We start from the raw sequence: 14,364 nt of genomic DNA on the forward strand, positions 1-14,364 counted from the left end.
ACAGTGGGCAAAGAAAACCATCTCCATCTGGGAGACAGTAATGTTTTACACAGCAAAGGATGGACCTCTGATTTTCATGGAAACCACTGTCAGATTCCACACAGAAAGGACGATCTCTCTGCCACTTATTTAAAGGACACAAATTAATTTGTAAAGCCTTGCATGTTGCAATAAGGCACAGGAACCCCAAACCTTTGTACAGGTAGCAAGGGCACCTGCTGCTTTTCAGAGAATTTCTGAATTCTCTGAAATCTAGGAGGTTTGTTTTCTTCACATGGTGCTGTGTAGTGTGTTGTCCATCTCCACCCCCAGAGCTGATAGTGTTTAATTCACCCCATCATGGCACTTGTATTGTTTCTTCCCCCTGTTACAACCCCATCAGTGAACTCTGCAATCCCACAATGTCTGGCACTGTCAGTGATACTGTCATTTTCACTTAAATCCAAAATAATAATGTGTCTGTTGGTTCATGAATCCTTTGTGGCACCCCTCACCTTGAGCTGCACTCTGTACACAAATGCAAGATGCGTAGCTACCAGGGCTGAGCAGATGGTAGGTCACTGTTCATCTCTCATTAAGGCAATTAGTGACCTGTAGGAGATGATCAATCAGGGATTTTATCCATCTCGACGCCGGTGTCTGGTTGCCTGTATCGAAGGATTCTGTTTACAGTCCAGTTCTTAATTTCTCCCATTCCTGCTCATCATTATTATTATCCAAAGAGCCTTTTTGCCTCTGTTAGCAAAACCAGAATCCCCCATGCCTCAGTTTTAGCAGCTAATGTCCACAATAGGGGCAACTGATCCAGCACAGGAGTTAAATATAACTGTGTCTAGTGTAAGGAGAAGATTTAATGGGAAATGGTTGGCATTCTTTCTTCCTAAAGGCACGGAGAGGGAGGGGGAAGAGAGGGAGAGAGAGAGGGAGACGTACACAGACAGACACACACACGCATCCCATAGTGAGGGCAGAGGCAGAGAGCAGGCAAGGCAGAGAGGGAGAGAGGGGAGAGAGAGAGCCCCAAAGCAGCCTTGTGCCTCTGAGCTGGGATCTGCCAGGGCAGAGGCAGCATGTTGGTCCTCAGCCCGCTTGTCTGGGGATCTTACCTGCTGCTTTTCTTCTGCTTTGCTTTGTCTCAGACTGCGTACGCTGACAATGTCTTCTCACTCTCAGCAGGTAAATTGCATTAAGTCATTACTTTTCCTCGCTTGGAGCACTCTGCACTCTGATTCTTGCACTTTCTGATGATTGGGAGCACAGGAGGAAAAAAAACAACTTTGAATTGCAAATCTCGGCTGAGGGGTTTGCATTGCAGATTGGTTCTGCCACAAGTTAGGACATTTTGTTGCTTGGTTGGCTTTGCTTTTTTGCTTTATAATTTCTGGTTTTAAACCCCTCCCTTCCCTTCCCCATGAGAAATAATGGGCAAGATCCTCAGCTGTTCAAAAATGCTTTTTTTCCATTGGCCTCTGTGGTGCTGTGCTAATGCATGGATCTGGCCCAATTAGTTTATTACTTGCATGTCTGCATGTTTCTTTCTATTTTGGATGAGTTTAGGTAGAATACGGCAAGAGAAAGAAAATTAATCTCAATGTATATCTGCTTCTATAAATAAAGCCCTGACCTCAATGAGTGCTGCCAGAGCCCGACTGGATGTTAGCAGAATAAACATCATCTGGCTCTGGCTATGACACTAACAAATACTCGGATGACTTACATAGCAAACAAGAGTCCACTGCATGGAAAATCCCTGCTAGGCAAAGACAAAACAAATTAGTTGTCAGCTGAGCCAGGGCACTGGAAATCCCTCTTAATAGATTTTACAGTTTCAGCAGCAAGACTTCCCTTTGGTCACGTTCTGTGCGAAGGAAGGGGAAAGCGAGAGCTCTGACTCCATCTTCTCTGAGGAACTTTCACCAGTTTATGGCAAATTGCTGTCTCCCATCTTCTGTCTGTTATTCTGAATCAATACAGATGCTTCTAACTAATGTCCTGTGTTCCTTCAGTGTTAGATTTGAGATGGTTCAACTGAGGTTGGCAGGTCAGGGCCTGCTATACCTATAGATCCTCCCCATGGCTTTCACAGTGAACAAAGGGGTGCGTATTTTAAGCCTGTACATAAAATAAACCCTAGATGTAGACTTAAAGGCTGTACCTTTATCTCTCTGCTGTACCCATTTAGTATCTTAGACAGATTACATTCAAGCTCTCTAAGATGCTAAAAAAGCCTTTAAATTTGTTACCATTTCTTTTCAATTGGGGTGTGCTTTTTCCATTGTGTTGAGGTTAGTTAACAGTGAGGTACAGGAGTCACCAGGATTTATTTTCCCTGATATATTCCAAATTGCTTTGCAATAACATCAGACCTCAAAATTTGTTTTGAAGAACTTTGTGAATGTGATGTTTCTATTGCCTTCTCCTGTGCCACACATTTGTGTGTCTACAGAAGACATTTGAGCTGTCCTGTTAAATAACAGTTCAACAGATAAACTGCCCTTAAAAAGAGGGAAGACTTGTCATCTCTGCTGAAACCATAGTAGAAGAAGTAAACATGAAGGAAAATGCCAGAGCCTGCTCCTTGTAGTGGAGCATTTTCCATAGGGCAGTCCTGGGTTCTTGTCCGCAAGACCCTGTTGGGCAGACCCCCACCCCACAGTCTGTTCTATGGTAAAATCCCACACTCTGTTCTTCTGGCCAAAACACTGAAAATCACCTTTATACCCAGCAAACTGTTAGTGAGGCTCCTGTCATGCATGTATTGTCAATGTTTGCTTGATAAAATGTGGAAAAAATAACAGTTGGCCAAAGATTCTGTCATAATCTCACAGCCTCAAGGCTGGATTGAGACATACCTATGTGTCATTGTTACTTGCTAATCAGGGCTGTTTGGTATTAAAAATATATAATAAGCTATTCCTTTAGTGCTTTGGTTGCATCTGCATTTTAAGAAACTTCTAAGAAAAAAGCAGTAAGTTCTCATTTTTCTGGTAGAAATCTGACAGTGGGGACAGAAGATGAATTAATTCCATTTACACTGAAGGTGAATTAATTCCACTTACATTCTCAGTTATTTTAGTGATTGCTCAAATGTTCTCTATCAGCTTAGTCAATTATTTGTATTCAGCACCAGGATGCAATTTCACATTTAAAGAATGAATTTCAGCAGTGCACATTCAAATTCTGAAACCAATCCCATTTAGCAGAGAGAATGTTCTTAAGCGATAGTTTGTCTTTCCTGTAGTTGGCAAAAAACATTCAGGTATTTTCCAGGTATGTCTGGAAACTTCTAGCCTAAGAGTACTTTTATTTCTGTCCTTACATATCTTTGCATAGCAACAGGTCAGAAATAAAAAAGCTTACAAGCCACAAAGTAGTAACTATAAAGCAAAGGGGAAACAGACTGTAGGGTGGAAAAGTGTTAGTACAATAATTGGGGAAAGAAGAATAAGCTGGATCTTTGTTTTCTGCTAACTCCACCTTAGAGTCCCATCAATCTCAAGCAACAGTGCATCTTTGTTTCTAGATGCATTTTGAATGTCATGTCAGATCCAAAGAGTCGGGTCTCACAGTGCTGAAGTGTCATTTCTAGAGAAAATGTTCCAGGAAATAGTATTATAACATATTAAAACAGCATCTAGCAGTGGTTCCACATGGCAGTGAAGACCCCCAGGATGGGCAGCTCAGCAGGTTATTTTCAGGGTAACCTGTCATACCCCACCCATGTCATATCATGTCGCCACAAGCCCCCAGCCAGGATAATTAGCATTGACTCCATGATTGCAGAAGGCTGATCAATCACTTTATTATATCAGACTACACTATATTATACTATTCTATTAAGAAACACTCATTGCTCTTGCTGACAGTCCGCTACTGACAGACCACATTGGTCCTTGAAATCCAAATATGATCTCCATTATTCAGTTAAGAAATCACCCTTTGGTAAACAAATCTCCATAACACATTCCACATGTGCACAACAACAAGTGCAGCAAGTGAAGATAAGAATTTTTTCTCATTCTTTTCTCTAAGCTTTCTCACAGCTTCCTAGGAAAATCCTGGGAAAGCTATCTCTCTCTCTCTGTTTAGAGGATATGTGATTACCACTCTACCACTTGTGTTTGTGGTGTCATTTACATTTCCTTTTTCAGAGCTCTGCCCTGAGTTTCCTGAACTGCTGCACTCACATGATGAAGGCATTGAGTTCTGTAGTCATTTTTTAGTAGGACTGCACCTTGTAAGAACCAGACTGAAGGAACCCACCTTCCAAATTCAGGTAGTGGAAAGACCCTCTTCCTCTCCTCCTCCTTCCTTCTCCTCCCCTTTACTGCTCATCTAGGCCCAAGGTTTTGCAGAGAGATGGGACTGTATTTAAATTACCAGAAGCATCTAAAGAAAAATAACTGCATCTCAGTGCTTCTTCTAGCCTTCTATGCATGCCACAAGTGCATCCCTTGATTCAGTTGGCTCTTACAGTCAATACTGATTCATAGTCCTTTGGAAACATGGTGGATCATTTAAAAGAACTCAATGGGATATCAGAGCACTATTGGCAGTATTCCCCACATTTTCTTTGCCTTTGTCCTATTATTTTCCTGACGAAAAGGAACATATCTCACTGGGCACTAAGTTCATCCTCTTTGAGTCAGGAAGGCACATATTTGCAACCACACTTCATGTGGCAGAGCTGCAGGAAAGAATTCAGTTTTATTGTGAACTGACACTGTTGGAGCCATGGTGATGGGCAAGGTGGGCTGTGAAGAAGAGCTGTATGGGGTGACAGCCATGGCTGGGCAGCACAGAGAAGGGACATTGGGAGCCACTCTGATGCTGTGCTGTGGGCAGAGGTCATTGTGCATTTGTGAGAGAAAGAGCAGGAGAGAATGGATACAGAAACAAGGGATGATTCCTGACATTGGGGGAGTTGGGATCAGGGCTGGAATATCTGAGCCAATCATCAGGGTTTGTTTTTCTTTTCCCTGCAGGAACCCTAACTATTGTCATAATGGACAGAAAAGATGTCAGGTGGATGTATTTTGTTTCTAAAGAGAGTAATTGTAAATATTTATTTATGTAAAATAACAGGAGAATGACTTATCAGAGTGCAAGAGAAAGAGATGCATAAGGAATTTAAAACAAGATGAAAAGTAAAAGCTTGAAGATTCTTAAAAGGCAGCAGACAGAACCTGCTAGGAAAATGACCCAAGGAGTGACTAGCAAGCAAAAATATCAGACCAGGGAAGGAAGCCTGGTTCTACTCTGTAAAGTCATCACAGGCTCAGGAGATGCTGAATATCCTGGTACCATTGATTCGTGGGCTTCTCCTGGAACAAACATAAGCAGGAAAACTGCTGTTAGATTAAAATTCCTGATGGAAACGAGCCACTGGCAAAGGCTATAGCTTCATTAGAAGAAGGAAAGCAAAGTATCGTTGGTTATGAGAGGGCAGTCACCTAGCTGTGGAGCTGAGCTGCCAAAGGTCTTGGGGCAGGATGTTTGAGAGCTTTCTGTCTTGTTTGTGAGTCATATGAGCCTGAAAGGGAAACAAAATATTCTTTCAGTAGATTCTCTGTTCAGCTTCAGAGAAGAAAATAACCTTGGGTCGGCTGGTTTAATTTGATAGCCCAAATGGGTAGCTGGAAAGTTAAGCCAAAAGAAGGAAAGCATAGTGGCTAGCCTTCTAAGCTGATAAAGAAGACAGTTCCTGAGCAGCCTCTGGGGAAAGGCTGGAAATGGTAGCAGATTAACAACCTAGTATGGTGTGGTTACTGTTGCTTCAAGTAAATGGGTCTTTAAATAAGCAGAGTTAATAAACCATCTGATTTGACTTTATCTGTATATTCTCCCCTGGTAGATATGACCTGTGAAAATCCCAAACTGGGGGTCCTGCTCAGGTCAATGTAGATGATACTCAGGAAAGAAATCACTTAGGACTCACAGACCTTCCCTGGTGGTGTATGCTGTGCTGAGTAAGGTGAGAGCAGAGCTGCCACTCTGGTGCAGGTCATGAGCCTGTCAATGACTCCGTGCCTGCATCCACCTTCTCAGCAAGGGCAAAGGAAGGGAATACTGATGTCATCCTCAATAGTCAAGATCCCCCAGACACACTCTGAAATTCACAGTAAACCAGTGAGTAGGAGCCCACTTGATCCTGTGGGTAAGGGATGAGGAAAGGACATCAGAGGTAGTCCAGGAGGTCGGGCCCTTGCCTTGCAGCAGTAAATAAAAATCAGAAAGAGGACATAGCCTCTAGTGAGGAAGCTGGAACCTGTTTGCAGCAAAGCTCCATAAGTACAGCCCTGGTCTTGCATGCAGGAGAAGGAAGAGCCTTCTGATATGTTTATGGCATTACTGGTTGACAAGCTGCTTGTCTCATCGAAAAAGATAATGATAATGACAAAAAAAGATAATGAAAGTGATAATGCAGGTAAATGGAAAGGGTTCAGAGAAATGCTGTTGAAGTTGACTATCATGACATTCACTTGTTGGGTTATGAAGAAGCCCTCCAGCTGCCAGGGACATAGGTCAGTACAGGAGCTGAGGCAGTGCTTGCTTGGCCTTCCAGCAAAGGAAGCAGTAACTGATCTGGAGGTTTCTCTGTAACCTATGAATGATTCCAACAGGCAGCATTTACAAAATGGGAACCTCAGCTAAAAGTGATCCGCAGCTGGCATGGAGATCCAGCTGGTCCAAGCTGTCCACACTGTACCATTGCCATGAATGAGGATAGCACTGTCCGTAGTCCATGGGCATTGGTCATGTTGGTGAATACTAGATTTTTGTTGTGAGCAGACTGAAAGGTGAAGGCTTAAATTCCAGCACAGGAAAGCAATCTGTTTCAAAATCAGGTGTTTTTACTGAAAGGATAGAAGCTCCACCAGTAAACAAAGTGATGCAAAATCACCTTAGTCCCTGTGTAGTTGCAGACAGATGGTGCTTGTAGGCCTCTGCCTTTAGTACAGAGAGTTCATTTGTGGACATGTCAGTATTACAAAACCCGTGCACAGGAGGGGAACAGTCTGTGGCTCCACATTTTAGCCTCCTTGCATTTGACAATCTGTTTTCTATCAGACACTGAGGCTTCCCATGAGTGGGCTATTGGCACAGAAGCACCAGCAGTTCTGGTGACTGCAGCAAAAGAAAGTGCTAATGTTAGCTAAAACCATAGAAAAGTATCAGTTGTGTCTAGACAGGAGGACATTTGTTGTCACAATAGACCCTGTATCCCTGCAGTCTTTAGCTCCTGGGGCTAGGGTGGTGTGTGGCTGCAGGATCAGCTGTGGTGCAGCACAGCACTCAGCCAGGACACAGCTGGGAGATCTGTCTTGTGCTGCAGCTAAGAAGACAAAAAAGAACAGGGCAAGACCTTCAAATCTAGGGCAAATTGTTTGAGGAAGATCAGAAATAAACAAGAGAGGAAAAACTCTACAGGAATTAACAGACCCCAGCCTAGGTCTTCTATTTCTTCCCTTCTCTCCAAGGAATCACCCCTTTAACAGGAAGGAAATTGTGGGGACTTGTTCTGTAGTCACACAGCTGTGATGGTAAAAGAGCATTTGGGAAGACAGATGGGTATAGGAAAACCACAGAGGAGAACTGAAACTCTGTGGGGAAAAGAGGTTGACCATTTTCCTAGCAAGAGGATATGGATTAATTTAGGCTTCTGGGGAATGCACACAAGTAAAGGCAGTGCTACAATTTCAGTTTTCTTCTACCCAGGGAAGTGATTACAGAGTATTTTTACCAGCTTCTTGAAACTACAAAGTTAACAATGTTTTACAACACAAAGTCAATTTATAGTTGGGTTTTTCGTTCAGAGGCAGAAGAACAAAATCGTCTGGCCTGGGAATCTGTTGCAGCAGGGGAGACATGAGGAATTAATCTAGTTGATGGCAACAAGCTTTCAAAGAAGAATTGAGAGGCTTTTCTCTGAAGTCGTTTTGAGCACACAGCAACACCCGCAGTCTCGTAGGGATTGTCTGGGACTGTATGAGCATATGGTGGAGCAACATCAAAGCATCAAAGTCAAGTACATGTTTGATCTACGCCAGCACTGACAGATTATTATCTTGCACTTGCAAAAGAGTGGAACTGGTGTCTCTCAGCTTTGTTGCTACTGATCTTACACAAAGTAGGAGAGGACTGTGTGGCAGTGAATGACATGCAAGAAATCCTTCAGGCCATCCTGCTTTAATGTTTTGGGCTTCAGGCTCTTCTACAGATTACAGTAAATTCTTAGGCTTTAATGCTCAGAGTATCTCTACTATTGCTCTGGTGGGAAGAGCAGTTGCGTTTTATGATCTGGTTCATAAAATGATTGAGATGAGATATTGTAATTCACCAGATTGGAAGTCTGTTTCTGGTACTGTAATTGAGTTATCCCTGGACTTGCTTAACTTCTCTATGCCTCAGTTTCTCATGAACTGATGGGGGGCTCAAAGAATTGTCAACATTATTTAGCAGTGTCTAGAGCTCTGGAGCTCTGCAAGTGAAAGGCAATAGAAGGAAAATTGCACAGAACCCTGTAATAGTTATTGGGATTTATAAAACACAGGCTTATTTTACAAAGGTGTTTTATAACCCACTGAAGTGTTACACCCATTAGATTTTACTGGGATCCTTCATTGTTTTGTGAAACAGAATGCAGAGCCAACACAAGAAATTCCTCCTCTCTCTCCCCCAGTACTCATCTCAGAATTTTCCTTCTGCAATCAGTCTGAGAGAACAGTGTATAATCTTCTGGCATACATGCACATACACACAGATAAAATGTCCAAAATATTACATACAGGGAGTAAAAGGCCTTTCCTTAGCTTAAAAATCCCACAGGCCCCTTTGCTCTCCCACATCTTGCCATGTCTGCAGTGTTTTTTAGGTCTGCCCCAGAGATGCAGCCACCCCTCTCCCCAGCCATGCTGCCAGAGCTGCTGAGAGACGTGAGCTTAATGTCAGGTGGGGATGGAGGACAGAGTGTCCTTGCTCCTGTAGCCAGGTGAATATCCAGGCCTGCTGTCCAGGCAGTGTGCCAGGGATCGTGCTGTTGTCAAGCTTTGGGAGCACTGGCTGATTTTTAAAGATATTTATTTATTTATTTATTTATGACAATTTCTGAGTGTGCATCCGCTGGCAAAGTACTGCTGCCATAGCCTGTGGTTCTGCAGAGATTAAAAACGGGGCACTTTCAAATTTTTATGAGGCTTTCTTGACTTTGCTAGGTTAACATTTAGAACTTAGTGGTCTTTTTCAGCCTAAAGAATGCTATGATTCTATTAAAAGAAACTTGCAAGGTTTCATCTGGATTTCTTCATGTTCTAAAATTAATTGAAATAATTTCTGATCTGCTTTGCTCTGTTTCTTAAAGAGTCTGAAGTAAGTAAAGACTCTTCCTTAAGTAAAAGGAAACTAGTAGCAGGGCAGAGCTGCATCTCTGTGTCTCATATTGTAACTCCCATGGGAATTTCATGGGTCACTACCTCCTCCACACAGACATCATTACCTAAGCTTGATATGTTTCTTTGGCATATTTAATCTGATTTATAGGAAAGGATATATTGCAGCCATCAACTATAAGGTTCAAGTTCAAAAATGGACTGAGAGATGCAGAAAATTCACTAACTTGACTGTTCAACCCAGCTACAAAAACAAGCTGTATTTTCATCTCTGCTTATATGTTCTTAAAGCACACTTTGGGTCAAAAAGTTTGAAAAATACACTTTAAAGAAGCATACATTGCTAATGCTGGCACTTATCTTTGGCATTTTGAAGAAGGGCTTAATACCTGCATCTGCTCTGTAAATAAAGGCACCTTTAACAAGCTCTTAAGCTTTCCTAACTGAAGAGGAAAATGTGCCCTTGTGGCTTGCAGTGGATGTCCAGATTGGAGCTGGGTGGCTGCAGCATGTGGTGCTCTGCTGTCCTTGCAAGGAGGCTGAGAGGAGCCTGAATGAATGACAACAAAGCAGATTAAAGGCTCAGTTTCGGCTGGACAAGCCCACATTCATGAACTGGCTGGTCTGCCCAGCTGGTTTGTTATTAATTCTGAGTGCCATCTGAGTGGGAGAAGCATCTGTGATGGGTGTCAGCCATCAGAGGGCTCCATCCAGCAGATCCCTGCCTGTCACAGGCTGGGCAAGCCACCAGCCCTGCTGTCAGGGTGAGACTTTGGATAATAGCTCGGCTTCCCATCAGGGCTTGCTGGATCAGTGTGGTCATAAATAGGAAGGGAAACACATGTTAAGTATCCTTTTCCTTTCTTGTCCTTCCCTCCTGGCATTCAGCCTACAGCTTTGTGATTTTAGGATGAAAGTCACTTTCATGGTTTATTTATGATTTTTTTCCAATGAAATCTTGTAAATCTGACTTGAATCCAGCAGAATATCTCTGGTATTTCTGTTGCAGCTCTGAGGTTAAAAATTCCTCTAGGAATCTTTCCTCTAGGCCCTAGGAGGCCTCATAGACCTCATATGAGCCCCACTCCAGGGGACTCAGCCTGGGTGAAGGCTTCTCTCTGGCTCTGTGTTCTACCATCTTGAATAAGAGTTCCCAAGTTCCAGCTATGGCAGCAAGAAATCTGCAGCAGCAAAATGAAACATCACAGCTTATCTAAAGTATGTTGTTTTCTAAAGCTACCTTTGGCAATATACCCATAGATTAATAAAGTCACTTTCTGGGACTGGATTAATTTATAGACCTGGAATAAAAATAAAAATAATCTGAGAATGTAAATACATTCCATTTCAAAGGTGATTATTTTAATTTTTATGTTCCTTGAAAACAACTGACTCTTGGACAAGTCCTAAAAGGTTTTTTTCATTTTATCTTTTTTTTCTTATTGAATATGTTCTTTGGCATTGGAGTTGTTGAAAGAGCAGCTTCCTTATGAGATATGTAAACCCGTGCTCCGTGTAGGCAGGGTCTTCATATTTCACAGAAAACTATGACAGTCCTATTCTTGGGCTGAGATTTTTTCCACTGATGGGGACTGGTGTATTCTGAAGCTGTGTTTAGCAAACAAAGCTAACCTGGAGCCTAAAAATATGCATTGCATTTGCAAAGAGCCTGTAAGCCTGCCAAGGTAACCCTTTTGTGATATAAACCGAGGCAATACTGTAATAGTTGTACATCTTGGACTTTTTGCAGTTACTGGCAAAATCCATACCATAGAAATGTGATACTTACTGGAAGATCAGATTACAGCTGTCCTGCCTGCAGTCCCCTTGTGAATCATTGGTTTTTTTGCTCCTTCTGCTGTCATATCCCCTGTCATACTTGAGTGGGGAAGGTTCTTGGGTCTAGAATTTAATTTTCTTAAATATTTGCTTGACAAATGCACCTTCCAGAGCAGAGCCAGGGTTACTGATGGATCCCTGAAATATTAACTATCCAAGTCATTACATAATTGATACCTGTCCTATATAGCAATATCTTTACTATTAATGGTATATAATTACTTGGTATATAATAATAGTGTCTATTAGAATTTAGTACCTATCTATAGGAATAGCATCTATTAGTTATAATGTCTGATAATATCTATAGTAAAAGTATCTATTACTGTTACGGTATTTAGATTTTGCTTGTCTCCTCATTGAGATCAGTACATGCTATCATTGTTCATACCAGCAAACTCAGAGTGGGCTTCAACCTAACTTGTGTTACAGTAGCATAAAGACTGAAATCAGGTTGGTTTTTTTTACCAACTCACTTAAGTATAGTGTTTTTCACAATAAAGCTGTTCCACAGATTCTCAGGCTTTTCTTCGAAAAAGGAGAATCCAAATTTTTTATAACCCAGGACTGGAATTTACTTATGAGGCTGTGATAAGTATCATATTAGAACTATAGCTGTACATCTATATTTAATCTTGTATTTCCAAAATATTTAAAGAACACCACCTTTTTTCTTTTTTTTTTTTTTTTTTTTTTTTAAGTAGCAGTGCAACTACAGTAATGTACACCTTTTTCTGCAGGAAAAGAGTTGCTGGTAGAGATCTCTTAGCAACTAAACCATATCAGGCTAGTTGATTTTGATATTCTTATTCTTGTTGAATGACAATAATCCCACTGAAATTTTAACTAGACCATGAAATGAGATGATATTAAGAAAGATTATATTGGAATATGGCCTAAACTTTATATCCTGTTAACTTACAAGCTGTCCATTACCTTAATACTGTGCTATTTTGTCCCAATGCAATATGTTCAAATGCAGTCTTGAAACTCAGATAAGCACAGAAGGTGTGTGCTAAAAATTGAAAAACACGTTTACTGCTGCATAAGAGTGACTGAATTTAGATTAAGCCAATATAAAACTTAACTCTTCATATCTTTTTATTTTATTACGTGTAAGTGCTAGAGACAGGTGACTCATACTTCTGCTACCTTTTAAAGGACATTGGCATTTTCAGTACATATTTAAAGCTTTAAAGGAAACAATATACCTACTTTTATACATCTTCTGCCTTTCTCTTCAACTGAAGTTTTTGACTGAGTTTCAAACTTGTGAGAAAAAGCTGAAAAAGTCTTCATTATGGACTCTTCCAGAATTCAATTGACTCAGGTCTCAAAGATATCATCACAAATAGTGTTTTAATAGAGAAAAAAATCAGGATGACATGAACTAACCAGAATGCTGCTGAATCCCATTCCTCTGGACAGTTCTTTTCTGTTCATGAGGACTGAGAAAATGCCATCCCCATTAAGATGGGATGGTGGAACTGAGGTAATATATTTTTTGAGACATTTGAAAAACTAGCAACTCTATTCTTCCCTTACCTTGAAATGTGACTAATATCCAGCCTGCAATTGATTTGCACACAAATCTAGCAATTTCATCAGGTTTGTCTTCCCAGAAACTTAATTTAGAGATTTTCTATTAATACCAGATACTTCACCATAGGCTTTTCTTCTTGGCTCCCTGCCACACTTCAATTCACAGACACCCATTCCAGCTGCCACTAGCTAGAGGAAGAAACCAACAGGCATAAATGAATATTTGCTCTTCTTGGGAAAACCTTTGAAGAAGGCTGTCCCTCTGATCAGGGATGCATTTCCCAGGAAGTAAATATGATTCGGGGGGGAAAAATACAGTGTATAAATGCACCATCTTAATATCTTCCTTTGTGAATTTCGGTCACAGCTCCTTATATTTTGATGGAAGATTACCTCTCAGAAAACATTAAATACATTGCCAAACACAGCTGAGGTCCTGTCTCACCAGTCAGTCAGTGACAAAGCTATCAACTAAGTTTGGGCTGTGGGGTGTTTATTCTTAGGGATGATGCACAATTCAGAAATACAGCAACCTGGTTGCAGTTCCAGAGGAAATACAGGCAAATGTGTTGTGGAACAGCTTCGCACTTCCCACTTAGCACAGAAGTGCCTAAAGTGATTCAGTTCACAGGCAGGGTGATGGCCAACAGCACTGAGTGCTTTTTTGTGGCAAGTGGGCTGTAACAGGGACCAGAAGATGCTATTTGTAACAGACTTTTGGAACAAAGGGTAGAGAAAACAGTAAATGCTTGATTCATTTTCTAATGTCAACAATCTGGAATTTTCGAGTTTCTGCCTTTGTCAGAGCCACATTTAGAACTTAGAACTCTGCATAGCCTTTGGCACAAAAAGGAACTTAGAGACTTAAGGGTCTGCCAGGTTTCTTAAATCCCTGCTTGGATTACAGCATTGTAATCAATGCACACAGGATGTAGGGCAATACTGTGAAATGGCAACTTCTCTTGCTGTTCAAGACCACAGATGAGTGTTTGTATTGAACAGATCTCCCTTGTTTGGAACAGAAGAAGGAGTACTGCAGAGTATGCTGCCTCCTTGTCCCTCCTCCACCACCCCTGTTCCCACCACCGTACTTCAGGCACAGCTGGAGCACTGTAAGTGTGGCTTTTACTTCTTTTGCATGAGGTTTAATCACAAAGAATGAAGCATCCTCTCAAGCACTGCTTCATGGTGTCACTCAGCAAACCTGCCTGGCTGTGCTGCTATGGCTCTGTGAGGACAATCAAACAGCATCCCAGACTGGGGCTTGAAGTAAATATCAAATGGATCAAGGAATGAATGGTGGCTGGATTTGTTCCTGCAGTAAATTCAATTAACTTAAAATATTTTCCTTGTGCTATATGGAAATCTTCTTAGAGTGAGGCAATCCTGAGCCAGAGGAAATAGCAATGCAGTAAATCAGTAAGGACAGAAAGGCAATTTTCCATCCTGCACAATGGTTTCTGGGTATATGTATATGTCCTGTTCTGCATCACGTTTTCCTTATCTAAATAGGTGAAATGAAGGTCCTGAAGTCCTCCTGTGGAATCTATACCCCACCATTTCATTTTGCAGAAACACATATGTGTTTGAGATG

The 14,364-nt window shown here is 41.4% G+C and overlaps 1 protein-coding gene across 1 annotated transcript in view; it reads left to right on the forward strand.

Annotated features, from left to right (window-relative positions):
• Nucleotides 1-979: 979 nt before the first annotated feature.
• Nucleotides 980-14,364, forward strand: part of COLQ (collagen like tail subunit of asymmetric acetylcholinesterase) — a 39,252-nt gene continuing 25,867 nt past the window's right edge. The window contains exons 1-2 of the mRNA XM_021538058.3: nucleotides 980-1,176; nucleotides 13,773-13,882. Coding sequence (XP_021393733.1) covers nucleotides 1,071-1,176; nucleotides 13,773-13,882 — 216 coding nt within the window. The 5' untranslated portion in view covers nucleotides 980-1,070. The remainder of the gene's footprint in view (nucleotides 1,177-13,772; nucleotides 13,883-14,364) is intronic.

This window comes from Lonchura striata, chromosome 1 (assembly GCF_046129695.1).
Source record: "Lonchura striata isolate bLonStr1 chromosome 1, bLonStr1.mat, whole genome shotgun sequence".
NCBI classification, from domain to species: domain Eukaryota; kingdom Metazoa; phylum Chordata; class Aves; order Passeriformes; family Estrildidae; genus Lonchura; species Lonchura striata.